General features: G+C 38.9%; 1 protein-coding gene across 2 annotated transcripts in view; it reads right to left on the reverse strand.

Annotated features, from left to right (window-relative positions):
• Positions 1-21,947: 21,947 nt before the first annotated feature.
• The window catches only part of lingo1a (leucine rich repeat and Ig domain containing 1a), a 101,154-nt gene continuing 95,260 nt past the window's right edge, over positions 21,948-27,841 (reverse strand). Inside the window, exon 3 of one of the 2 annotated variants that reach the window (XM_058646271.1) lies at positions 21,948-27,347. In XM_058646271.1, the coding sequence (XP_058502254.1) occupies positions 25,488-27,335 (1,848 nt within the window). In that variant the 5' untranslated portion in view covers positions 27,336-27,347 and the 3' untranslated portion in view covers positions 21,948-25,487. The remainder of the gene's footprint in view (positions 27,348-27,841) is intronic. The other variant, XM_058646270.1, reaches the window with a different exon arrangement.

The following is a 27,841-nucleotide window of genomic DNA, read 5'->3' on the forward strand; positions in this document are numbered from 1 at the left end:
AGTTCTGATGGTTAAGGTTAAGGTAAGGGGGAATGCATTATGAGTGTGCACGCAAAACCAGCCTGTGTGTGTTTGTTCCACAATGACATTTCAGGCTTAATTGCAAAGCACTTAGTGACTTTGTGAAGGTTTTCCTGAAAATTCACACAAAAGATTGACACAGCGGGGGATTTTTTAACACTGTTCCTGACCTTTTTCTCTTTTCTATATTTGGAAACTACAGACGTTGTAAAGTTTTAGTGGCATGGGATTTCTGTTCACTGTACACATACTTGACTCTGCCTGCCAACACTCCAATTAAATGATGAGTTAAGGAAAGTGTTTATATCTTATTATCTCCATCAGAGTGGAGACTACTGGAATAGACAGACCTTGCAATGAGAAGAGGAAATAAATGCAAGTTTGCATCAGTTTTGAATACAATTGCAGGGCTATGTATTAAGATTTAAATGAATTTGAGAATTTGATTTGACGTTGGAAGTCAGCCCCGGGGACACGTCCAACTTTTATCCTCTTGTCCCCTGACCTTGAAAAGCACATGTGAGGTGAGCTCTTGGAAATAGCTTTTGGAGGATGACATTAAACTCACCTCCCTCATCGCCCTGGAAAAGCAGTGGTCTGATCCCCTCTTGTTATACAGCGCAAGGTAGATAGTGGCTCTCTGGCAACATTGGGACTCAATTGCCTTTGCTTATTATCCTTTGGCATAGAAACATCTCACGTCTTGCTTGCTGCACAGGCTGACCTCTATTCCATCACTTATCTGCTGATGATACGATGGTGGAGACTGGAGCTGGCTTATTCATGTTCAGCCAATCAAAGGTGAATACACAGGATGTCAGGGTCAGCCGCGTTGACATGTGTCAGTTGTTCAATGAATCCGAAGAGTTTCGGCGAAGGTTAGTTCGACATATTCAAGTTGTGCATCTTGTTTTTTGTGGGAAAAATGTACTTCTTTGTGAAATGTAACGTTGCTTCGAGGATTTCAGTCATGAATTTTGCATAATTAACCCTTTCGCGATGAGTAATGTGCAGCATGACTGTGTGTATATACCGCGGAATAATGACCACACATGCCACTGAGCATTCAATATCGCTCTCAACCACAGTGATTGTGGAGTAAAGGTCAACGGTGTAAGGTTTGGTGAGGCTATTATATATCTGCAAGCTAAACCAATCAATGCTCATTCATATGGGGGCAGATTCTTGCTACACGGTGTAGGACAATCCTCACATATTAATGTGGAGAGGGTTGGAAAGGAAGGGGAGGAGAAGCTCAAATCATAAATTGGCCCCCGTTTAGATTCTAAAAACAAAACACTGCCAAAATGTTGAAAGGAATAATCTCTGAACAAAACCGTAATATACCCCACAAAAAAATCTCCATGGTATTTCATGGCCTACAGTAAAACATTTTGTTTATCTGGTAAACATTTGCACTATGAGTTCATCTGCTCAGCCACGTTCAGTGACAGTAACTATATGAGGATGTCGCTCTGTTTTTGGGCTCTGTTTCATGGGAACAGACAGTGATTTTCTTTTTTTTTCTGCCCAGTTAATTAGATATTTAATCAAATGTTTACAAGATCTTTGAAGTAAGCAAAAGATTATCTAAAAGAAAATGTATTTTCCCGAGCTGGTTTTCTCCATCATGCGTTTGTAAAATAATGTTTTCTGAGTTTTAGTCACCTCGTGGTGGATAATTCATTCCGTTATCTTTTTGATTTAACATTTGGTGCACAAGAAGCCAATTGCAATACAACTGGGCTTGTGCCTAATGTGCTGTATGAAATAATAATTACAAAAGAAAATCTATCTCTATTTAAATGAGAAGTTGCACCGCATCAATCACGTCCTCGACATAAAATGGTGCATCACAAAGACTCTACCACACAGACACACGTGCAGATGTGGAATCGGCTTTAAAAATCTTTAAACCGTTTTATTGTGAATCATCCGGTTTAAGGTTTTTCCTGTTTGACGGTTTCTTGTTCTGAAATGTCAGTGCTTTCATGGCTGTAACATCTTCACATGCAATCTGACCACATTTCCAAAGGTGCAATGAAGAGTTCCAGCAACACACACACACACACACACACACATGCCCATTTGCTACATGACTTCAAGTGGGCTTTTCGACTTGAGTGATATCCTTCATGCACATAACTGTGGCCAGCAAATTGGTATACTGTATGCCATGACCTGCCGCGTGGCTCTCAAATAGCGGCGCCTTACATCGGTGAACTGCCTGCTTTGCTGAGACGGAGATTAATGGATGCTTGTTATGCTATGTTGCTGTTGCATCATTGCAACAGGACATATTCACTCATACTTATGTAAGACTATATTACTTCCTGGATTACATAAATGCCCAATTAAATCACCTTTTTTTATTGAATAGCACAACTGTTTGACAGGTGAGTGGCTGAATATTAATCAGCTTTTCACAGACTATTTTCTCTCCTGTTTCTGCTTAATGTTGGTCAGATTTATTATGTTTATGTGTGACCTGTATACTGGTTTACGGTTCATGTTGTTCTGTTGATAGCTTCCCACACTGAGCAGTGTTTAAAATGCTCCTGAACCAGCTCTGAAAAAAGCATTGACTTTCTGTCCAGTCTGTACAGTTTGATATACATTTAACGCTTCAATGACACGGCTGGGATTATGACAACAATATGATTTACATTATGAACACATTACAATGGGTAGGATGCATTAAAATGTAGAAACAGAATGTAGGAGCAACTTTCTGACTCTCGATTTGTGAAGGTTGGTGTTCTGATACAAAACCGTTGTAATTATTACAAGTGCATAGTTAAAATATTAACTTTTGTATCTGCTCTTACACTGCATCACCTGGTCTATGCTCAAAATAGGGTTTTTGTATTTGTATCCATTAAGCAAACATGTTGTATTTCCTAAATTCAGTGTATGTGTTGTTATGAATGACTTGTATAGTTTGATAGAACACTTAATTCCACCATTGCCCAGGTGGTATATTTTGTCAAAATAATACTTAAAAGCAGTGGTATATCCTCTGAAATGTTTTCTGTGGGTCACCGGCTTCTTTTACTATTTCCAATCCTCCGAACTGTAAAATCATTCAAGACGTTATATAAACAGGTGAGCAAAGTTCAACATTTGCACCATAAAGCTTTGTTCACAGTCTCACAGACTGACCTGGCAAAGGCTTTCTGATGCGGTCCAAATCAACGGGGAGCATCTAAGGGCTGAGCTCAAAATGTGATCAGGCGAGGAAGAGAACAAAGGGAATTGATCGCGGTCCACCTGTTTATTCCATGTTAAGTATTGACAGTGCACTGTGCTGCAGGCTAATCCAGTCAAAGAGAGAGGAAAATGTAATTTTGGTCCACCGGGTCTTTGTAAACAGTTCAGCTGCTCGTGCAAAATCATCTCTTTTCCAGATGGTATCGAACCATCATCACTTGTTTGTCAAATGCTCTTTTTAATTTAAGTTGATATTACATTTTCTATGTTGAAGTTTACCTGGGGTCACTCGTGCAAGACGTCTTAGGCTGTGGTTATGCGAGCAGTTTGCTAGATACGGACTTATACTTAAAAGTTATGGGGTTTAATAACACAATGGCACTTTTCTCTATATGTGTAATCCCTTAAGCAGCATTTCAATGCGACTGTAATCCTCAGCTCCAATGTCCTGCTCAGTAACTGCACTCTCTGCCGAATGCGGTGGGCATTTTCAACTCAATAAATACAGTATTGACATCAAAAACACACGCTGAAATAAATTAGATTTATTTTTCCTTTAAACGCTGTTCAGCTCCACTATCTGTTTTCGCTTCACGAGAACCTAATGTTGACAAATGACGCTCTTGTCGAGGTTTTATTTATTGTCGGCATACAGTACCTATCGTGGGCACAGCTCAGTGACTTGACAGTTTGACCCATCCTTCACCGTCTTGCTTCTCTCTGCTCATTCTGTCACTGCCTGACAAAAGAAACTCCACCTGTGTTCAACAACCTACCAGTCACTCGTCTACAGCTGAACTGAACTTGAACGAACTTGTATGAAACTTAACTTTCTACATTTCTTTTTCTACTGAGTCTTTCCTGATCTTGATATATATATATTTTTTTTTACCACTGTTAACAGAAATGAGCAGTGGATGATGATAACAATCCATCCATCTTCTACTGCTTTATCCCCCACATAAGGGGGATAAAGAGTATTAATGAAAAATACACCTATATAATGAATGCATTGAAACAATATAGTACAATCAGCTGTATTTGTGACAACTTACCTCTTCCTGTCTCGATCCTTTCGTTCCGTTGTTGTTTATTAAATCACTGAGCAATGATATTATTCACCGGGAGTGAGAGGGGAGAGAAGAATAGCAGGAGGCTCTGAATCTGTCTGTCATCTGATGCTGCATACAAATCTAAAGTGGCCATTCACTCTAAATGAGCTTTGTTCTGTTACATTGTGCTTCTCTTCAGCACTGAGCCATTTTAGTTTTCTTTGTGTTTGAGCAAATCCACTTTTTTTTTTATTTTATTTTTGTTACTGCAGTGTCAGAGTTGACAATCTCCTCAGCACGAGTTAAGCGATTTAGGATTTCTCTGTGAAGACACATTACGCTTGGAAATGAATGATGTCATAGCTGTTCAATCGTGTGGCAGAGAATGACTATAATTAGAAGTCGTCGTGTATATTTATGTCTTGTTATGCTTTTGAAGACCACGTTTTAATCCTGTGCGGTTACTTGTATTTATTGATCAGCTGTCTCTTGGTGTTGTTGTGTTAAAACTCTCTTACTGCTTTCTTTCATACATAAAATAATGCAGACGTGGTCAGAAGATGCATGGATACATGCAGACGTGATTTGGGGCTTCCCACCATAAAAAACCAGAAGGGTTTTTGGATATTATTTTGCAAAACTTTACTCACATGTCCTAAAGGCCGTGGTTCATGTCATATTTATTCATTTCCCGCTGTCATCGTCTTCCTTATCAAACAGCAGAGGTGACAGAAGTGTTGGCGAAGGTGAACATTCTTTTACAACTGTCGAGGTGCCGTTATTACAGAAACTTTCCAAGCCCCCTGCCCGCAGCCACCTGTGGGCGGATCAATCAAGCTGTCATTTCAGATCCATCTTCCATCACCGATAACTGTTGCTGCGTTTATGATCCCACTCTGTTGGAGGCTCTGGACTTATAGATTTTGAACCTTTCAAACACTGTTTGGACTTTATAGGGTATGACTTGTAATTTCCTTTCTGTAACTGCTTCTGTAACTATGTCCCCAGCCCAGCCCTTGTCATTTGGGTCACTTGTGTCCAGTTGTCCCCGGCCTTATAGTTATTAGCCTGCATACTTTAGTGCCTTGATTTTTTCTATGAAACAGACAAAGGATTACCTATTTGCATCAACTGGTTGTGCCGCCTTTCTGTTATTTTTTTCTTTGTTATTCCTGTCAGTACATCTGTCTGTAATTTGATTTTTGTTCCTGTCGCCTGTGATTTCTTATATATTAATTCTTGTATTGTCTTTTGTGGTATAGAGTAGGGATGGGAATCGGTATCTGTGAAATCAGTTATCGATACTGGTCAAAATCAATGGATCTTATATCGGACAGATAAAAATGTAAAATCCTTTATATATATATATATATATATATATATATATATATATGTGTGTAGCATGCTTCACTTTGTTACTTTGACTTTAAAAATGTAAATAAAAATCAGCAAAAGCATTTTAGCTGAGTCATGTTTGGGAAAATATTTGTTACACAGTCTCAGCCCAAATGTGTCGTTAACAGCTTCATAGTTCATAAATGGTCTAAAATGATCAGTAGATACTTGAGTTTGTGATATCAAACAAAGTGGTATCGTCTAGAGTCTGTGTTTGTGTATTTGCTTCCAGGTTCAAAGCCCAAAGTTCAAGTGCATCTAAGCATGTTTGATCCATCCTTTATAGCTAATTGAGCTCGTCCAACACATTCCTTTCACAGCAGATGTCTAAAAATGATACCAGTGAAACTGGTACAATTCATTGGTTTACTCCTGTTTGAGTTAGTAGCCAATGGTAGGACACACAGAGAATGAATTCAATCGTAAAACCATGAAAAAAAACAAGCCATCCGTGAACATTCGCTCGGTGTTTGTCTGGTGTCCTGATTGGCCAACGTCAGGGTAAACAGATGCAACTGAAAAGCCTCAAACATAAAAGCTTGAAAACACATCGACTTAAATAGCTGGCAGCAATTTGTGGGCGAGAAAAATCAAACTCCTCATTAACTGTCGAGTATCACAAGTGGAAACCTTTGATGGCAAGAAATCAAATTACATAGTTTGGGTTTGAGCTAATGGTTTTAGAAGTCAAATCATATCTACCACCAAACTGGGTATTAGCCGCTGTGCTTTCGTGTAATACATTTGAAAAGATGGTTTCAGCAAACAAACCTGCCAACAACAAGCTGATTAAAGACGATTACGTGCGTGATCATTTTGTCTTCTGTTGCGTTTGATGCAATTCAGTTGCAATAGTGTTGTTTTACTGCTGTCTGTATAAGTTCTTAAAGTATTTGTGACTGTTTTGGACGGTTTCTGTAATGGTTAATACACCAGTATGAAGAAGCTCAAATGATATTTGAAATGCTAACATTTACTGTTTTACAGAAAAACCCAGAACAAAATTGTAAAGAACAATCATTCAAAACATTATTATTTATTAATTAAGATGTCAAATTATAGTTATGTACTTGCATTCCTGAACAGAAAAATTAGTTTTAGTGGTTGAAAGTTATGCTTGATTAATTTCAAACTTCTCAGAGAAGAAGCCCAGTGAGCTGACTCATATTTGAGTATACAAAGGTGATGTTTTAATCAAGTTTTTGAAAGATTATTTCTTGTTTTTGATGACAGGTGGTCTAATAAATGTGTTAAGCACTGTAGTTGGTATAATATTGTGTTTGACCAATCAAACTGCAAAGGCAACGAGACATATTCCTAGAGCTGGCGTTACATCCATAATCTCTATTTCTATGATGAGCATCATCGTTCACTTTATATTTCATCATGGACCAAACAAGACACAATCTGAGGTTAAATATTCCTCCTAAAGTGCGTCTTTGTCGTTGTTGATGGGTTTAGTTATATTTTTTTAAATAATGGACACAGCACAAGATTGATATCGATGCCTCATTCTGAAAGCGGCAGAAGATGCTTGTTTCCCAAACATCTCCCTACATATATTCCACATAACGTGCATTTCCAAATGTCTACCTTTCGGTGGTCACATTTGATACAATTCAGGACTGTAAAATAATCCTCCTGTCTGAGCTCACCTGCTTACGATTCAGTCCACATGTCGTTGTCTAGATTGTCAAATCTTTGATGCACTGTTGCCTCGGAATCATTTCTCAAAACACTGCGCCGAGCGTAGTCGCGGGAAAGTGGCAAAACAAACATGAGCCATGGATTGGGGATGTGAGAGGGAGCTGGTCAGTGAAACATAAACACAAAAAAACAAACCTTGCAATGTGGCTCATGATGACAGAGTGCTTTTTTTAATCTAGTGGAGAGCTTTTGAGCTGTGAATTAGTGTGTGTGTGTATGAAATGGAGGTAGTAATCCTCAGCCTGGCATGGGTGCATGCGCTCTCTCTCCTCCTACGCTGCTGCCGGGTGACAGGAACAGTCCTCCTAATAAATTCTTCTCCAGCTTGTTAGCAATGTATGCATGAGGATATATGTAAACAGTCCTGAAAGGGCACATTGTGTCTGCTTAAATGCTGAATAATGTTGCTCTACTTGCCATGTGTCATCTTCACTGTCTGATGCTACATTAGACTTTCATAGCACTTCATGCTCCATTTGTTTGTAAATACTCTCCATTTAGTGCAGTGAGTGACCCTGGGAACACCGTAACATCTGGTGCCTTGCTCAAAGGTATTCTGACAATGATGAAGAGCTTATACACTCTTAGCATATTAATATTTCATCTGCAGTAACAGATGCTGCACTTTTTTTTTTTTTTATATACTTTCAAAGGAATTGGAATTGGATGTTTTCTTTTGAAACAAGATCATGTGTTTGCTTATTTCACCCAGGATACAGAGGGATCTCAGAGTTCGGCGCCATAGGCTGAGGGCAGATTCGCATAATATCAAATTGAAGAATTGCTTTGAAGGACAGCGAGTGAGTCTCTGGTGCCAGCGACTGCTCTGTCATACCCGGCTGGACATGTCTGCCTTTTCCCCCTGCTACCCATTTTGTGTCCTACTGTCCTCTCACTTTGTCAAACCACAGCGTCCCCGGGGACCAAGGTAAAAGGAAAAAAGGGGGAAACTCTACCACTGAATGCACTCTGCCACTGTCATAAAAATAGCTCAGTATTCTGAAAATAGTATGATTTACACTTAACCACTGCCTTCTCGGGTAATTTCTCTTGAAGACTTGCTTTGTTTATAAATGTAGTGATGCTTTGTGACTTGCTACTCATCACTAGAGTTAACATACCTAATGCAAGTAAGAATGCTAATTAATGGCATAATACAGATTGGTGTCAGATTAGAGGTCACAGAGCCCTCATTTTCATTTATACAGGCTTACTGTTTTACATCACCACCCACATCTCACAGTTGTTCACTGGTACAATCAAGCAATAATAGCTTTCTAGAATCTGGACATTATTTTTCGATTCTATTAGTAGCTTTTTAATATTGTTACCTTCCATTTAAACTTGAAATCATTGGTTCAAAAAATACTTTGTGCATTTTTAGGACAAAAATATTCCACTTGACCCCGAGTTTCGGCGCTGTTCGGCTTGATGTGAGTGTGGGACGTCTCTTCCTCTGGCCAGTCAGTGGAACCTCGCCTGAGCAGGTACTAAAGATGTTGTTATGTGGAAATGCTACTTAAACCGTGCCTTGGAGAGGCGTGGAGAGGCGAGAAGAGCCGGTGGAAAAAACGCCATTTGTTTCTCCTGAAGAGGCAAATATTTTCTATGACAGTATACTCTCAAAATTACAGATATAGAATAAACACAAACTGTTTTGGACATACAAACTTTTGCCTCAGACAGATTCAGAACAGCAACTGCTAAAAGGATTTTATTTTTAAATGATATTACATATGCACCATTCTGAGTTTTTTTTTTTGTTTGGAAACCAATTTCATTTAAAACACCTTTGCACATGACACACTTACTGGCATTCACTTCCTGAAAACCTGGTTTGTAGTATTTGCACAAAATGCACAAACACATTTATTGACCTACCATTTCTATTAAAAGGTTAGATTGGAGTTAACCTATAATCAGAGACACTGCAATGTTTCCAAAAGTAGTTTCTCTGGCATTTGGTATCACTCTAAAATGAGCTTCTCTGGCTTTGGGGTGACTTTCTTCAGGTTTTCACGTGTCCCTAGGATACAGGAAATTGTGTATGGCATTTATTTTTTTTCGAGCATGATTCACTGACAAAAACAGACCAACAACAAAACCATTCATTTCAATAGATTATTATTAATCAAAATAATATGCAGTTGCAGTTCTAATACAAAGCCTTGTGTTATTAAATAACCGAGCAGTGTGTCATCACTAGACAAGTGCTTTGTAAACCTGTATCACAATAACAAAACAACTGACATACTTTCTCAAGAGGAGTTTTCACCAGAGGCTTTTGAACACATGAAATGCATTTCAGTAGCTCTTAATGAAAAATGTAAATGGCGTTCTATAGGAGCCGTTTAATGGGAATGATTCACTTTCCCTTCGATCACTTCAAAGCGGGTTTTCTGTCACGACAGGCAATAACTTTCTGATTCTGACTGATGAGGTTGTTACAATATTAGGAGGGAGAAGAGATTATGAAATGTACCTTTACTGAGGTGACAGTGGTGGCAAGAGGAAAGGAACCAGTTGTATCAGCCAAGACAGCAACAGGAAGAATATGTCTTAGTTAAGTAGATAAAACGTCATATTACCTTCATCTATAGGTAACATAAGACTGAATCACACTGTCCAAAATCAGCTGAGAGGCGATGATGAAATAATAATAATAATAATAATAATAATATAATAATCTTAGCAAGTAAGATAAGAAAAGATAGTCCTTTATTAGTCCCACAATGGGGTCATTTACAGCACCAAAGACAGTGAACATAAAGGTAATAAGTAACAAATGTGCATTTTCACATCTGTGAACGTACAACATATCGACAATAAGACTATAAAATGTTACTGGTTTTATGTATCTCCTGTTAGCTTATGTGGGGTTCAATACAGTGCCAAAATGCATTCACTTTAATTTATGATGTATATTTAGCATGAATGCATTTTGAATGGATAACTAACTCCTCTTAATGCTGCATGTTATAAAAAAAAAAATACAAACATGTATAATAACAATAATCTTTAAAATGTAGTTTGTGAATCTTTGCAATGACCTTAAACAGACCGTAACAAAAAGTTTGGCATCTGCTTATCTCACCTTATCTGCTTGTTTCCCTGAGAGTTAGACATTATTGATACTGCTAATACAAGATTGAACATTTCTCTGTGTCAGTAAACTAAATAAATCTGATAAAGCGTTAATTAATCCATCTCTGGGGGAGTTTGGATAGAAGCAGACAGTCTGGCTCTTTTTATGCAGTCTCATAATTCAATTTCAACTTTTCCTTTGAATTCACACGGGGACTCATTCACTCTATTTTAAGATTAATGTGCCGTAGATAAGTATTACAATACTGCAAAACTGTTCCACTAATAACTCACTCCTTGATATTTTAAAGACCACATATTTGACCAAATGAATCCCACAAATGTGACATTTTTGTAAAAATAAATGCTTTCAATTTACCAAAACCTTATTACCGAGGCCTTGTTGGCGATAAAGCATAATTTACGGTAAAATGCAGCTGCTTCTTTTTTTTATTTGGCTATAAGTTCAAAGGAAATGCATTTACCTTGCACAGATTAGTTTCAAATTAAACTTATATAACTGGAGTCTAAGCAATCAGACCTTTTTTTCCCAGTAGCTCCCCACAGCTCATTTCTTTCAGCAAGCTTAATTATCTTTAATGGCAAAGTCAGGCTCTGCATATGGTGAGAAACAAGGTCCATTCCTCATAAATTCATTATGCTATCGAGCCTGGGTAGAAGGTGGTGCTTAAGGCAAATAAATGCCTTGTCGTCCAAGGAAATGCAACGAATGAGGTTTGCCGTGGTATTTTTATTTTGATTAGACTGCAGAGATTGTTATCCATAGAGACAGACAATTATTAAGTGTGATTAACCTGTGGAAAGCATGCACACCCTGCAGGGGGGACTTTGTTTTTTTTTTTTTCCAGATATACAAGTAAAAAAAAAGATGTGCATGTATGTAATGACAGAGAATGGACGACATAAAAACCATCTACAGACACATATCTATAAATCAACAAGTTTTTGTTATTATTAACAATAATAATAAAAGTGTACACAGGTTATACCAGGGGTGTGAAAACTCATTTTATTTCAGGGGCCACATACAACGCAATTTGATCTCAAGTCAGCCGGACCAGTAAAATAATAGCATAATAACCTAAAAACAACAAGAGCTTCTTTTTACAAAACATTTAATGAACGACCTGAAATTTCTTGAGAAAAACAAGTGCAATTTCCACAAAGTTATGCAAAAGTTTACCGTTTAAACCTGTGCATTACAACTCACAGCTATCTGAAACTGACCAATATAGTATTTCACATTATGAGCAGACTGTAATCGAATTTAACAAATTCATCCTGCGGGCCGGATTGGACCCTGAGGTGGGCCGGTTCTGGCCCACGGGCCGTACGTTTGACACCCCTGGTTTATATAGTGTATATAGTTTTGTTTGAAAATAATCAAAGCAAAGCCATGAAAGTTCATCTTTACTGAGCAACAAACATTCAAACAGTCACGTGTTAGTGTGTGTGTGAGCGTGTGCACGTGTGTACTTTATGTAGAAAAGGCAACATCAGCAGTCGCCGTCTGCTGTTGGAGGTCATTGGACATCAGTGTCACATGATACACAGCATGTACCATGTGTGCTGCGTGTGTGCTGCATGTGTGTGTGTGTGTGAGGTCAAATGTGGAAAAGGATGACACTGGCAAGATGAACTTATTAAATGTCATGCAGATCAGAGTTTAAATTATGCAAACATTTCTAAGAGTCAGAGTGCTTTACCCCAGACAGACATGATCTCATTGGTCGAGCCGAAGCTTTATGGGTGGAACCAGACATTCACCACCCTCATGTTTACTGGCAAAGTAACACAAGACAGTGAAAAGAGAAGATGTAGGAGTGGGGGAATCTAACACTGTAACACCTTCTCACACTGGTAACTGAAAGAATGTAATCTAGCTAATTCAGAGCTGGTCCTGACCTCCGTCTGGCCCAAAGCCAAATTGTGGTCAAATATCCTTCTACCTGACCTTTGAGGCATGGACTATTTGTGGTTGCCACACAGTCACACCTTATACCCCAGTGCCCTGACAACAACATTAAAGGAATAAATAGATTTATACCAAACACAAAAAGTATTTTATATAGAATATTAAGTGTTTTTAGGCAATTCGTTTGGGGGTATACACAAAATAAAAAAATAAAAAAATATGTGCTTTAAGTCTTCAAGCAGAAAAAACAAACATATACAGCTGTGTCATTACTTTGAGCAATACCACGTAAGCATAGGCCTGGAGGCATTGTGTCCAGGTTTATTTCTTAAGAGCCATAAAATAAAAACTATACAACTGTGTCATTTGATTTTGGCTGAAATATAAGTCAGTTTGCTGTGGTCACAGATGTATTTTCCAGAACAGTAATATGAAACATTCATATTTCAGTATCGTAAACATTTCATTCCCTTCATGCGCATATGAAGATAAGGTGGATATTGTTGATGTTGTTCCTTTCTGTCAAAGGCGAAGTGAAAGAACTGAACTGGAACTGGCTAAAAGCAAAGCACGGACAGAGACTGGCTCACGTATACAATGTAGGCTGCTGAGATAAGTGTGCACATCAACCAGTTTACCTTATTGTTGAACATTGCCTATAATCTAACCCCATTAACAGCGGTTAATGGGGTTAGATTTTATATTTTATTTTTTATGTATTTTTATTAAGGCTCATACCCAAGAACAAAGCAAGTGGATAATTCCTTCTCAAAAATCACCACCAAACGATGCGATGTCTCTTTTTCCAGGAAGTCATTAGTGATTTGTGATTGTGAAGAAATGAGTGAGACCCCCAGAGCACACAGCAAAGCACCGACGACGTGCCTCTCACACCGAAAGCCAAATAAATAAAAGCCTGGATTTGTCACGGCTTCAAACAACGCGTTGGGATTTAAGCTGCATTTCTACTCGTTCTATTTCAAACGTGAGGTGTGAGTCACGTAAGTCACGTGTTGATCTCTACAGCCTTGTTGACGCCTCATCATTTGGCTCAGGGAGAAGTTTACGCAGCCATCTTGTGATAAAATGAACAAAGTTTGGAGTCACTTACTTAAAATTGCTGACCTGCCACAAATGACTGTTTATCCTTTTTATCCTTTTTATCCTTTTTATCCTTGGCTGCGACTTTCTCTCATGTTTTATTGTTTTTTCTTTGCTTTTCTTTGTGATCTTCTCTCCTGCAGCTCTGCTTCTGTCATAAATTGTCAGTGTCACACTTTACTATACAAATGAATGCCCTGCAAATGTGTGACTAATTGCACTTATAATTTTTGTCATTTAATTTCAACCTGCCCTGTCCAGGGTTTTTTTAAATAAAACTTTTAATTTGTATTCATTTTAAATTGTTAATACACTACTTAACATGTAGTAAATTATAATTATAAATTATAAATTATTATTAGATTTATTCTGGAAAAATGGGCAAAAGCACTTAGTCACAGGACATTTTCTGTCCCTTTTATGGTTAAAATAAGCAAAAAAAGTCCAGACGGACATTTTGAGGCTTAGGTGTTAAAGGGCTAATTGCAATTGTCATTTTTGTAATTTAATTTCAACCTGTCCTGTCCAAGGTTGTACTCCGCCTTTCACCCGTTGTCAGCTGGGATTGGCACCAGCAACTCCTGCGACCCTAAATAGGATTAAGTGGGAGAAGAGAAATGAATGGATGGAATCCCAACCTGCTACTTTTTATGTGGTGCCGAGATGTAGTGAAATGACAGACAACTGCACTTTTTAGAAGCTGAGAACTCTCAACTTTAAGGCCTACGCTGCTCTTGTGATTTCAGAGATCATAGAACTTGAGAGTCTTGAGTCTCTCTTTAATGTGTCAAGAAACTAGTCCTCCGTTAAATTCACCCCAGGAACACTTGGTCTCTTGCAGCCTCTTGCAGTGTCGCAGATTCTGTCAACATAAGGAGTTTGAGATTAGTGGATAGACTCCTCCTCACTTTCTTGCACCACTGTTCCAGATTACATAGAGCCTGAGATAAGCAGCCAGCAGGCAACAATTCAGATCTGTTGTCCCGAGGGCAAGACTGAGCACTTCAGAACCTCCAACTTAAGCTGCACACATCATTAAGTGGCCTTTATCTTGAAGCAAGTTTCCCAAAACTTGGAGTTTCACACACAACGTTTCCTATGGACTCACACTCGTGTATCATACATAAACACTGACTCATGTATATTTTAAAATATAGCTGTATCACACAAACAGCTAAGCCTGGAGAAGGACCACGGATGACTTTGAGCCATAAAAACAGTTTCATATCATTTTACACTCGTTTGCATGTACTATATTGACTATAGGTGTGAGAATGAATGGTTGTTTGTCTCTATGTGGCCCCGTGATGGACCTCTCCACGGTGTACCGCACCTTTCGCCCCTATGTCAGCTGGGTTCGGCACCTGCGACCCTCATGTGCAGGATAAATTACTAGAAAATGTTACAATTGTGTTGTTAAGACACACGTGAACATGGACAACCACGTTCTGATGTACGAGAAGAATAGCAGTAAATATGTGTGTCGCTTGTTCTACATCCACTCCGGACTGTTCTTACAAGCTTGGCAATTATATCACAAAACATTAAGACATTAGTCCTTTGAATTGAATTAAATCAGCACATTGAGCAGAAGTCAGCACATTGGTGGAGGCTTGTATTGTGCTTGTGCCACATGCAGGAACAACCTGCTGAAGCAGCTTTTTTGTGTCCTTAGAAACCTCTGCTCTATTATACTGTATATTGTGTGATGTAAACTTGCCACAAAAACTACTAGGGTTTGGTGCTGTATGAATAAAAAGTCACAAATACAATCTTACTTAGATATTAGTTGTCCACACTTTTTGAATATGAATCATCTCTTACATAAAACTCTGTGAGAGACATTTTTTTTTTATCTTCACTTGAGACTTCATGCTGTTTTTAAGTGAATTCCTCCTAATTATACATTTCTTTGGCAAGTTTTGCAAAGACAAGATGTGAAGGTTGTGTGTTTCTTCCTTAATTACTGTAGGTCTGCGGTCACTCACGTCTGTGGGTAAATTTAGTTGATTGCATGCGAGAGTAATTTCAGCTGGATAGTGATTACGCTGGCGTGATGGAGAATCTGTCTGTCTTTTGATGTTTTCATGAAGAGAAAGAACATCTTAGCATGAAGTCTTTAAATACACATGACTACACCTTTGGGCACAATATATGGGGTGTGATATTGCTGTGGTTTTGACACAATAAAAAGGTAATTTCACAGTCAAGCAATGATTGAAAGTCGAAAAAAAAGGGAGAAGAAATAAAAGGGTTTCAAAGCCCTGTGTATTATTTTATAAGACAACTGAGACATCTCAAGGGCTCTCCTCTGTGCTGTAATGTGAGAGAAACAGGATTTTCTCACCCTCATCTTTCTCCTTGTGACTCCGTTTAAATAATTGAAAGCTGAGCAAAGCCGGCAATTCTGTTCCACTGAATGAGAGAAAATTCTTCTGGGCTCCTGCAGTGAAACTGTTGAAGAAGCCAAAACAGCTTAGATTTGTAATATCTCTACAGCTGTGCCTTGCCATTGTTGTATTGCTCATCCCCGGAGCTTTGCAAAGATTCCACTGGTTTCTGACATCTATGCTGTTTTTTACGCAAATGGATTTGGGTCTCAGAACAACTGGATTGATCACAGATCGCTTCTGCGTTGTCTGTCTGAACATTTCTCTCTTGGAACCTGCCGACACTAGTTGTTTTTCTCAGGGTAACCAGCCATGTTGTTGCTACTGCATCGGTAAATTGCTGCATGTGATGCTAGCACAGTTTATACAGTAATGATGCTGCTGTCAGATGCATATGATTTGTTTTAATGCGTCAGGATCCCACATTTTAGCGCAGCCTGTAATCAACCAATATGGTGCTCTTTCACTGGTAATACTGTATCTGATACTGGGAATGCAGTTGATCATAGTAGTGACAGCATTTTCAATACGGCCTCTCATTATTTTAATGAGCGCTTGAATGTGCTCAATTTGAAGAAAAGAAAAGAAAAGAAAAAAACACACCATGCATTTCATTAGGAGCAGCTGTGTTTTGGGAAGGATTTATTTTTAGAATACAAGCCATCAGCGCTATAGTCACTTCCATCAAATGTTCATGGTGCTGTAGAGTTAGGAAAACAGTTTACAGTAAAGAAAGTGCCACATCTCTATTAGCTCATTACCCCAGAACTATATATGAAACATTTCCCTAAATGATAACTGTAAACCCTTTATTTTCAAATACATATCTATACATTTTTTTTTGCAAAATATCCCACTATTACAGTTTCCTTCAATAATAATTGTAAAAAAAAAATTACATTATTTTTGATGCCATTTCCTTCAGGACCAATGGACCTTTGAGTTGATTATTGCTCTTCCTTTCCACTGTTGGGCTGTGATACACCTGGGAACATTATAGTGAACACCTAAGCCAGTCAATAACTTAGAGCCTTAACTCGTAGTGTTGAGATGTGGGGAATTGGATAGGGTTAGTGCTATTGACTGAGGACACGGTGAGATTTTTATAGTCATTTTTGCACACACACCAATTATAGATAGTGAATCTGTCCTCTGCATTCAACCCATCCTTATTACACACACACAAGCAGATACAGCTAATGCGCCCGGGGAGCAACGGGGGATTGGCCGCCTTGGTCAGGTGCACCCCAGCCCTGGGTCTGTCCCAGGATAGAACCAGCGACCTTCCAGTTACGAGCCCAATTAATTTCCTCTTGGCCATGGGCTGCCATCTTTTCACATATTACACAGCTCCATAGATAGATAGATAGATAGATAGATAGATAGATAGATAGATAGATAGATAGATAGATAGATAGATAGATAGATTTGATTGCATCCATTTTATGATGCAGTCAGCGTATGCTAATTACAAGGAGATGAGGGGAAAGATGAGAAGATGTGTAAAGTGCAACAGACAGATGAGATGCCAACAGATACTGGAGAGGTGAAGGAGAGGAGAGTAACAGATATACAGGCAAGACAAACTTAACACAATTTGTCATAGATCAAAACAACTCACCTTCACGTGTCCTACAGTAGAAGCAGGAACACTGGAGTTGAATAAGAACGTAGATATTCCACAGGTTTTGAACATTTTGATTTCATTTCTGAAACCGTTTGAGGTTAGCACACTGACGTATATTATATTTTATTTTATATTCTCAAGATTCAGGCATATGTTGTTTCAAAGGCCTCAAAAAATGGCTTTGGTCTTAGGCAATTAGATAATGAACGTCATTAAAAGTTAAAGGGACACTTGTATCTGTTCGTACTTCAGCTTCTTTGATTTCCATCATTCTGCTTTGAGCAACAAATATGTCAGCTCAGTGCAGGAATAATTTAGTGGATTATACTGAATTACAATAACAATGATAATGAATATAAACCAACATATTTGCATAAAGGTATTGGGATCTGATTGACTATCCTATTTATACTATATGACAAATATGGTTCCATAAAATATCAACACATACATTGATGTGTACAAATGTAAGAGGAATCACTGTCACCGTGTTATTTACAAGAGCAAACCCTAAAATACCAGGTGTTCCAATTCTACAATATGATGAACCTCTAACAGCACTTAGATTTGGTTTGTACTCCCTCCTAAAAACTACCCAGACAGACAAAAAAACAATATCAGAAGGCAGGTGGAGCAAATAATGAAAAATGAAACCCATACTCACCTGCAGATATCTCGGAACAACGCTGACAAATGGAGGCAGCGGCCTGGCTGTGCCATTTTCATCAGATCACATCGTCTATCTTGCGCCGGCACCTGCCTCAGCTGCCCCGTCACATTTCAGCAGCCTGCTCTGAGGTTAGGAGGCAGAAGCTGAATTATTTGCAGACGAGTTAGCCACTTCAAGGTGAAACAACAACTGACCTCTCAATTATTTCATGCTGGCATAATCAGGCCTCACATGGGGGGAGATTGGAAATAGAAGAGCATTATAAGATGGATCTACCCCTTTATCTTCTTATGTATTCACCTTGATAATAATTTCCCAGATCACCTTGGTGGCGCATCCGCCTGCAAACAATGTGCTTGCCCCCTAAAGTGAGAACAATTGTAGGTTGAGTATAAACAGTCCCCAGCAGTGACGCCATTTTAGCAGGATGCCAAAAAGATGGTTTTAATGGCAGGCAGATGCTTCCTTTTGGCTGTCACTTTTTCTTTTTTTTTTTTTTGAATTGGGAACTCATAACTCTTTCATGGGGTTGTTAAATAAATAAGGAGGGTAGATTGAGTCACCTACAGAGACTTGGGCTGTGGCATATGGCCCAGGCAAAAATGGGCCTCAACAGAAATCCTTTTTGGACACGATCCTGTCGCATGCTCGATAGTCACAAGACTGCAAAGAACAGCAAAGCAGTCAAAAGTGAGAAACGTAGGGGAGTTAGGTGGCTCCCTGGCTCCCCCCCCCCCCTTTCTTTTCTTCTTTTTCTAAGCTGCAGGGCTTGGGGAGTTGTTTATTGACTATGCAGAACTGTCTGCTCGACATCAAAGCACGAGCAAAGCCCCACCCCATGGGAGCCACACCAGACATAAACCCATGAACTCAGAAGGATCAAAGTTTCACCTACTACTGAACTTAAAGCGCATTAAATAAATATGAATATTCTGCACAGAACGGCACAGTAAACAAAATCAACTTTCATGCAAACTCAGTAGTAAAGTGTGGATAGTTGAGAGTCTTATAGTATAATATAATACTATAACAGCCCAGTCAGTCTAAGACTGAACATTCTCATATACTTCATTGCTAACTAAGTAAACTAACTTACATATTACAATTTAAAGTATGACACATTCATGTTCACTATTATTTAATACATTTGGTAATTTATTATTTATTACCTTAATTGTCTTTGCTGCTGGGAAAGTACTATCTTATCTTTATCTTGTCTTACATTAATAAATTCAATTTCTGTTGTTTTTCAGCCTTTTTTAAATAAATGTATTTGATGTCTTTTAGGGGTAGTATGTATTTATATTTAATAGGATCACTGGTCCTTCATCATTTGCGTGCACACATGGTCTGAGGACGTTTACAGTGTGAGAACATATGGATGAATTCCTGATTTGAGGCACTTATTTGTACGGAAACACGTTGTTTGGGAACAATGTCCCAGCGGAAATAAATATAAAGAGAAGAATCTGAACAGGGTTTGGTTTTAATACATTACAGGAGTGTAATACACACTGTGTCAATCATAAAGTAATAATGTGAGTCATCCACATAGAACAGTAAAATGAGGAAAATGAGTGGCCACGTGTGACTTTCTGGGGAATTGCTGCGTTCAGGCATCAGCGTTAATACAGTTTTTTTGAAAATTGCTTGCTGCTATATCCTGTTTTGCTTTAATGACCCATGGAAATGACTATCTGCAGCAGATGAAGTTTTACAACAGCAGAGCAATGAACTCTAAACAACTACACTACTCTAAGTTAAGCATGATTCGTATTATCCCTCTGAATTGAATTCATCCTATTACATCTTTAAATATTTTTTTTTTTTACATTAGCATAACAGCCATTTTGGTATTTAAACTAACATTAAAGCTGGTATGTTATATTTTACATTCTACACTACTGAAGCCTTTAAAATAAACTAGATGATTTTAATTTTATTATTTATTATTGTGGTTATTTCATGTGCTTATATGAAATACAAGAAATACAAATGAACAGTTCTACTACAGGTGTTTAGCCCCTTAAGTGTTTAGGCCAGGGGTGTCAAACATAGGGCCCACGGGCGAGAACTGGCCCACCAGATGGTCCAATCCGGCCCACAGTATGAATTTGTGAAAATTTGACATTATGATTAGAATATAATTCTAATGAGAAATACAATATTTTTCAGTTCCAGATACCTGTGACTAAATGTTGTGTGTCATTTTAGATCCACTGTGACCTGTAAGTTGTAAAGCACATGTGTTGATGGTAAACTTTGGCATAATGATATTGAAATTGCAATTATTTTTCTCAGGAAATTTCAGGTTGTTCAAAATGTGTTTTGTAAAAAGATTAATGTTAAACAAAGGGAATGGGGTATTATGCTATTATCCTACTGGTCTGGCCCACTTGAAATTTAAATTGTGCTTTATGTGGCTCCTGAACTAAAATGAAACCCCTGCTTTAGGTGCTAACTGCCACTGACTTACTACTGGCTTTTTCTCTGGTTGATTTTTACTTGTATTGCCACTGTATTAAAATAAAATACCTTGATAATCTATGAATACTTCCTCTTAGAGAGTCAGTAAATCCTCTATGTAACACTCACTGTAATTGCCTTCAACTGATGTAGTGAAATACTGTTAACAACATGTACAGTATTACATCTAACCAGTCTCATGATAGGAAGAGGTTACACTGAAGAATGAAATGATGACATCAGTTTGAAGGCTTGGCCGCCACAAGCCAGTTATCCCTGTGGTAACTTTTCTGACACCTCTTGCGTAAAACCCAGAAGGTCAGATGGACAAAAGGTCAGACATTATGTGTATCTCCACATATGTTGTGTAGGTTATACGCTGCTTGTCATTAACCTATGTATACGGCTAGGGCTGCCTCAAGTAGAGATAAAAACATAGATAGAACATTTGTCTCGTGGGAATTCCGTCTTGACAAGAAATGCCGGCAAAAGCAAATTCACACTTTTATTTGCTTACGTGCACTGTTTGCAAAAATGCTGTTAAGCACAGGGATTTGGATAATTGCGAGGAGCACCCAGAGGTGTGTCCCTATTTTCGTGTTCATTTGAGGAGAAATGACTTGTCGGATGGTGTCAGAATCTATCAGCCTGTTCCTGACCTAGAATATTTAAGCATAAATCTAGTATCTGAGGAACAGAAAAACAATGGATGTTTCCATTACTCCCTGGAGCTGTAAGGCCTCAAGAAAAGCTTCTCCCCTCTTCTATCCTGCCTGTCTTTTTTCAAGTCAGAAGATAAATGAGCATGCTTTGATCTAGCTTGAGGGGGAGAGAAAAAAGAAAAAAAACCTTGCCAAAAGTCCCTGCAGATGAAGGCAGCTAGAATGTAGAATGAAAGGGAGTGGGGCAAATATTCAAACTTAATGTGGAGCAGCAGCATGTTTAAACAACTAGGCTGTTCTAGTCGTATCCCTGGTCATTTCCCGTAACCTTCAAAGTGTAGCCTAATGTTGTCTGTCATTGCTAAGATACATGCAGAATGAAATTGTTATTCAAAGCGTAAAACACGACTTTTTGTTTTGCATCATTTTGAAATCCATTAACTAATCATTTAAACATCATTGTCTCTTCAAAGTTACAACTGTGCGGCATAAAATAATAATGCAATGTCTGTGATGCTTCACTAATGGTGGCTAATTAATGTTAAGAGACGAGGCAAGTGGACAAGTGAACTACCAATTCCCTTGTAAACAAGCAATTACCAGTGAAACATATAATTACCCTGCCAACTACATCATCGTTTAATGAAGGATTCAATCAAACAAATCAAACATTAAATTGCTCATTTGGTCACTGACCGTAAAAATGACACCCAAATGTTCATATTTAAATTGTTCATGGTGGATAAACACTACATTTTACTTGTATACGTCTATATTGAAGAAGGAGAATGTTGTAACAATTATTGTGCTGATCATGTTGTACACAAAGAGTCGGACATTTGCCATAGCTGTGAACTCTCTGTACGGCACATCAGTTGCATTATTTGTTTTGAAACTGTTAAACGGTATCATCCCTATTCAAATAAAATTGCTTTTTATTCTATTCTAAGAGAAATAGGACTGTACTGTGGATGGTATGAGAACATTTACACATTACTGAGTGAACAAACTAGCACTGTCCAAACCCCACGGATAAACACTTTCCATATTTAAACGCTTGTACTAACCACACCTTCAAATCAAGATAGGACAATGACGTGTTTGAAAAAGTCCATAGATTGTTTAATACAACATACCATATTCTCAACAATTCAACATCAACAAAATTTTGTTAATTTAAAAAAAAAAAAGAAAAAAAAAATCTGCATATTACCTTTATTGCACAGAACAATTTAAATGTATTTTCCATAGATTTATTTTTTAGTATCTTTTTTTTATAAAAAAGTTGGCTTGGACTACATGGTCATTATAGTCCAGGGTCAAAATAATAATAATAATAAAAAGGAATAAAAGAAACAAAAATAAATTGTCAGGGTCACTCGGGGCCAAGAAAGGCTAGGTACAGTAGCCACACTTTAAACGAAGAGAGCATTCATAATCAGCAAGAGGGAGAACCATGAGCCATATCCAGTGATATTTTTTTTTTTTTCGTTTATGCAAAACGGATTACACCAAAGCTGCTTCAGATTGCTCCATGGGTGAAACCATCTGTGTCACTCCAGCCATCTGCATATTCAGTCCATACTTCAGGCCCATTACTGTGCCGTTGTCTGTAATGTCATCCATCATAAATAACTTAGTCTTTATTCTCACACACGTTCGCCAAGCCCAGCTGTCCACAGTGTGTACTTATAAAGGTAAGGCTGTAACCTCACATTTCCTATGCAGCACCAAATGGAGCATAATATGCAGTTCTTTTTTTTCCCCTCCCAACAAACAATGCACATTTAGAGGGGGACAGCAAATCTTTAAACAATCCTGGTGGGTAAGTTATCCATGGCTTTGATGGGGGGGGGGGGGGGGGGGGGCTGCAAGAAGAGTAAATCACTGATTTCATTAAACCATAAAGAAAAATAACCCACGATGAAAGAAATATTCTACAGCTTGAGGAGCACATCGTATTCAAAAAAGAATTGGAGCACCACAACTTGTATTTCTCATAATCATTTTCAGCACAAAATAATACCGTTACATAACAGTTTTGTTGTTGTTGTCGTTTTTTAAATGCAATTCAAAAGGTTCTGGATAAGCCTTTATTGTATTAATGTAACACAATATAGGATTTGCTCTCTGTGACGTATGCACAATGCAGACGCTGCAGACCTGCGCAGGCTTTGACAGACATTCACCGGGTTGTAATTTGATGTGTGATCAAAATAATCCTGGGGACATTATTTGAAGGTTAAAATGCCAACGGCACAGTCTGATTGGCTGAACCGTAGAACAAGTGCTGCTTCTTTTCTTGTTACAGAGCATCATATCTACAACGTCTCACATTTCTGTCTGCGTCATGCCCTCAATCTTTGTGTGTGTGTGTGTGCTGTCTGGGTTGCATCTACAACTAGAGGACACCGATATTAGATATTGGGCTCGGACACATGACAGCCCAGGGCCATGAGGAAAGGGATTGGGCTCGGAACTGGGTGCAGATAAGTGTTCACCACTGGTGTGTAACAGGGATGGGTCAAATGCAGAGGGTCAGATTCACTATCACTAATTAGTGTGTGTGAAAATAACTAGTTCTAATTGAACTGATTCCCTTCTATTTTTCGGAACTAAATCTTGTCACACATAATATAGTTATACAATACGGAGAATTTGTGTCAAGGATTTATTGATGATGATGATGATGATGATGTCAGGGCACCGTATGAGTCAATATTGTTGAGGGTACAACATTAAAATCTAACTAAATCAGTTTTTGTAGCTTAACTTATACCTACACCCTCACTCCTGCGTAAGCTACCACATTGCTGCCATTTCTCTCGAGCTCAATCACTCAAAGATCACCTGCCTCTTCCACTGAGAGTCAGACACACTTTTGACACATTTCTGAAGGAGGACAAGACTGTCTTCTGCATCTTGACCTGGATATATCAAATTGATTTCAGTGATTCACTGACTACAAGTTGTGACAGGGTTGGTGAAAAATGTGACCTCACTACCACAAGACTGACAATGCTCTCCTACTCACACTGCTACCGAGTATCTTGGAAAAAGTTATGCAACTGTGCATGTATTTATTAAATGATGTCAAGTATGATTAAGTCATTTAATTTTATTTCCATGTTTGAAAAATTGACCGATGCCCCACAAACCACTTTAACAACACACCACTGAGCTGCAGCTTATGTTTTTTTCTGGCACTGATGCACACCAGAGGACTGTGTGCATGTGTAACTTATGCACTCATATCAGGTTATCATAGGGTTGAGTGACATTTTCAGGTATAACCTATAAAATCAAAAGAAATCAACATCAAATCTAAGTATTCAAAAATATCCATATATATATATATATAAAAGAAATCTGGTGGGACATGAGCTCATAGTTGTATTTGTTTGAGGCAACAAAATAGTTACAAAGCAGTTGTGACATTCAAATGAAGTTTTACATCTCACCAACAGTTTTGGATTTCTCACATTTACCATTGTGCCAAATTAAGTATCTGCATTTTGTATTCTGCTAGAGTGTGTGTGTGTGTGTGTGTGTGTGGGGGGGGGGGGGGGGGGGGGGGGGGGGGTACAATTTCCACTGAGTGCATAAGGTATTGTGACACACAATCAGTAAGAAAGAAAAAGACAGTGTAGCACATTGCATTCACAGTTGTAAAAATAATGTATCACAATGATGAGTTAAATGCATCCAAGTTGTGTAAATGTGCTCATCAACCCATACACATCTCATTCATGACTTGACAAATAACTATGGGGAAAAAAAACAAATGAAAAAACCTGACAAAATACAGTAATGGCCAAAATATGATATTCCCCTTGTGTTGTGGTTATTTTAAGTGTTTTTTTACTTGTTATTGTTTTCCCCCAGTACAAACACACAGGAATAGGAACTGCTTATGACAAATTTGACTTTTAGTTAATGCCCCCATCAGCCATGTAGAATCCACCAGTGTCCCATCGCACTGGGTGAGCTTCCATTCCCTCTCACCTGTGAAAGTCAGGAACTGCCCTTCTCTCTAATCCTTATCCCAGTCAGGACAAACAACAGACCAGGATCCACAGGTTTTTCAAGAGCGGAAATAAAATGTCCTCCTTTCCATTTTGTCTTATTTTTAAGTTGAAAATTAGTAAATCCCCCCAGGCTCCACATTATATCATTTTCATGTTAAACTTGCGAGGTGCTTCCACTTGGCTGCTGCTCATGCCAGCGTCCGATTTCCGTGGCACATACTCAATCTCAATGTTGTGCTTAGTGTTGCCTTTTCCTCTGCTCCACAGAAAGAGCAGCACCAGGCAAAACAAGACGACACCGAGAAAGGAGATGAAGCCCATCGTGGTCGCAATGATCAATGTCTTTATGTCGAATGGAAAAGGGGCGTTGGCTCTCGTGTCGTTTGTACCTGTTTCTGCTGGCTGGTTGGAGATGAAGGCAAATGTCTTGTTGGGCTGGTGTGGCCAGTCTGGTGAGTAGCTGTGAATGTGCAAGTGAGCAAGAGACGTGTCATTCCCACCTGCATTGCTAGCTATACACACATATGTACCATTGTCTTGAATCTGAGCATAGCGGACCTCAAGGGTACCATCTGGCAACACAGAGAGCCTTCCAATCGTCTTGGTGGTGATGAACTTTTTCTGTGGGGACAGCCACATGATCACTGGGGCGGGGTCTCCATCTGCTTGGCAAGCAAAGTGAACAATGGCTCCCTCATCAACAAATTTCTGCTGGGGTTTGCGATCCCTAATCCTAGATCTGCGACATGTGAAGTAGTTAGGCTGCAGAACATCTGGGAAGTCTTTGAATTCTTTACCTTGGACAAACTCTGGGGAGGCACAGGTGGGCTGCTGCCTGTTAAAGTTCAGTCGCCAGCGTCGTCTGAATACCCATAACAGTCTGCAATCACAGGCCAGGGGATTATCATACAGGGCAAGGGTTTCCAGGTTGCCAACTGAATGGAAAGCTGACTCCTCCAAAGTGTTCAGAGAGTTCCCAGAGACATTTAAAATCTTCAGGTAGTTCAGGCCACGGAAAGAGTAGGGCTCAATCATAGCCAGTCTGCCTCCCACCAAATGAAATTCCTGCAGACGCAGAAGATCGTGGAGCTTATTCCCCTCAATGGTATGGATGGGGTTATAAGAAAGATTAAGAAAGCGCAAGTAAACCAGATGCCGCAGGGCTACATATGGAATCGTGGTCAGGTTGGCATTTGCAATGGTCAGAGAGGTCAGATTCAATCCATACAAGCAATTTGGGGTCATCGTATCCAAAAATGGCCAATTTGCTATTTCCAGCACTTTCAGCCTATAAAGACGTTTAAAGGAGTAATCCCGTATCACATTGATATTGAGGTTGCGCAGCCTGAGAGTGATCAAACTGTGGAGATGGGTAAAAGCCTCTGTCGGCACAGAGGACAAGTTGCACTTCTCTAGACTTAGGTGCTCAAGGCTACTTAGTCCATGAAAAGCCCGGTGGGAGATGAAAACCAGGTCATTATCACCCACTTCTAAAGATCGGAGGTTGTACAGGTCCTGGAACATATAGTCCAACAGAATAACAATTTTGTTTTCACTTATGTCCAGTTGTGTGAGATTACTTAGGCCTGTGAAGACACCGAGCTGGATTAACTTAAGTTTGTTGCTACGCAGCCCCAAGGTCCGCAAGCCGTACAGATTGTTGAATGCTCCAGGTTCAATAGTGGAAATGGTGTTTTCACTGAGCTCCAGGTGTTCAAGGTTGAGAAAGTTGGCAAACTCGTCTGGGTTGATGGTTCTAATGCGATTCTTGCTGAGATCGAGCACTCTTGTGTCTGCGGGAATGCCCTCAGGAACTGTCATGAGTTTCTTGCGGTAGCACATCACAGAGCGCTCTTGAACATTACACTCACAGCGGGATGGACAACCTGTGGTGGAGCCAGAAAGCACAGTGCCCAGCATCAGGATCAGAATGGGCTGCCAGCAGGCCACCAGGTAGCTGTGCCCAGTTGCTTCTCTGGCCACCATCTTATCGGTTACCTGATGAGACACAAATACAAAACATGTGTTAGGAGAGGAAATCACACAACTGACACACTTTAGAACGAGTAATGAGTCTGTTGTTAGTCTTATTGTTTTTTTAAGACCAAAAGGAACTACCTGACAGATTGAGAAGCAATAAAATAAATCAGCTCACATTTTTTTGTATGCCATACATATTATTTCACTAAATTTAAGGATGTATTTTTTCAACTAAATGTGGTTTGTAGGATATGAAAATTGAAAAAAAAAGAAAATTGCAGTTTGAAGTTGAAGTAAAATGAACTTGTGCTCAAGACCATGGCTATTGTGAGTTTAGAGTTAACAACAAAGAAATGCCATTCTCATGTGACACAGCTCCTCAGAGAACAGAGAATAAATAGGGCTTCTGCTGAAATATTTATGTCACAGACACAAGATGAACAGAAAAGAGTGGTTGCGAGGAATAAGGCAGGTGTTTGCATAATTGAGAGTGCTGACAGTTTTGAATGTGT

This window comes from Solea solea, chromosome 12, assembly GCF_958295425.1.
Source record: "Solea solea chromosome 12, fSolSol10.1, whole genome shotgun sequence".
Classification (NCBI taxonomy): domain Eukaryota; kingdom Metazoa; phylum Chordata; class Actinopteri; order Pleuronectiformes; family Soleidae; genus Solea; species Solea solea.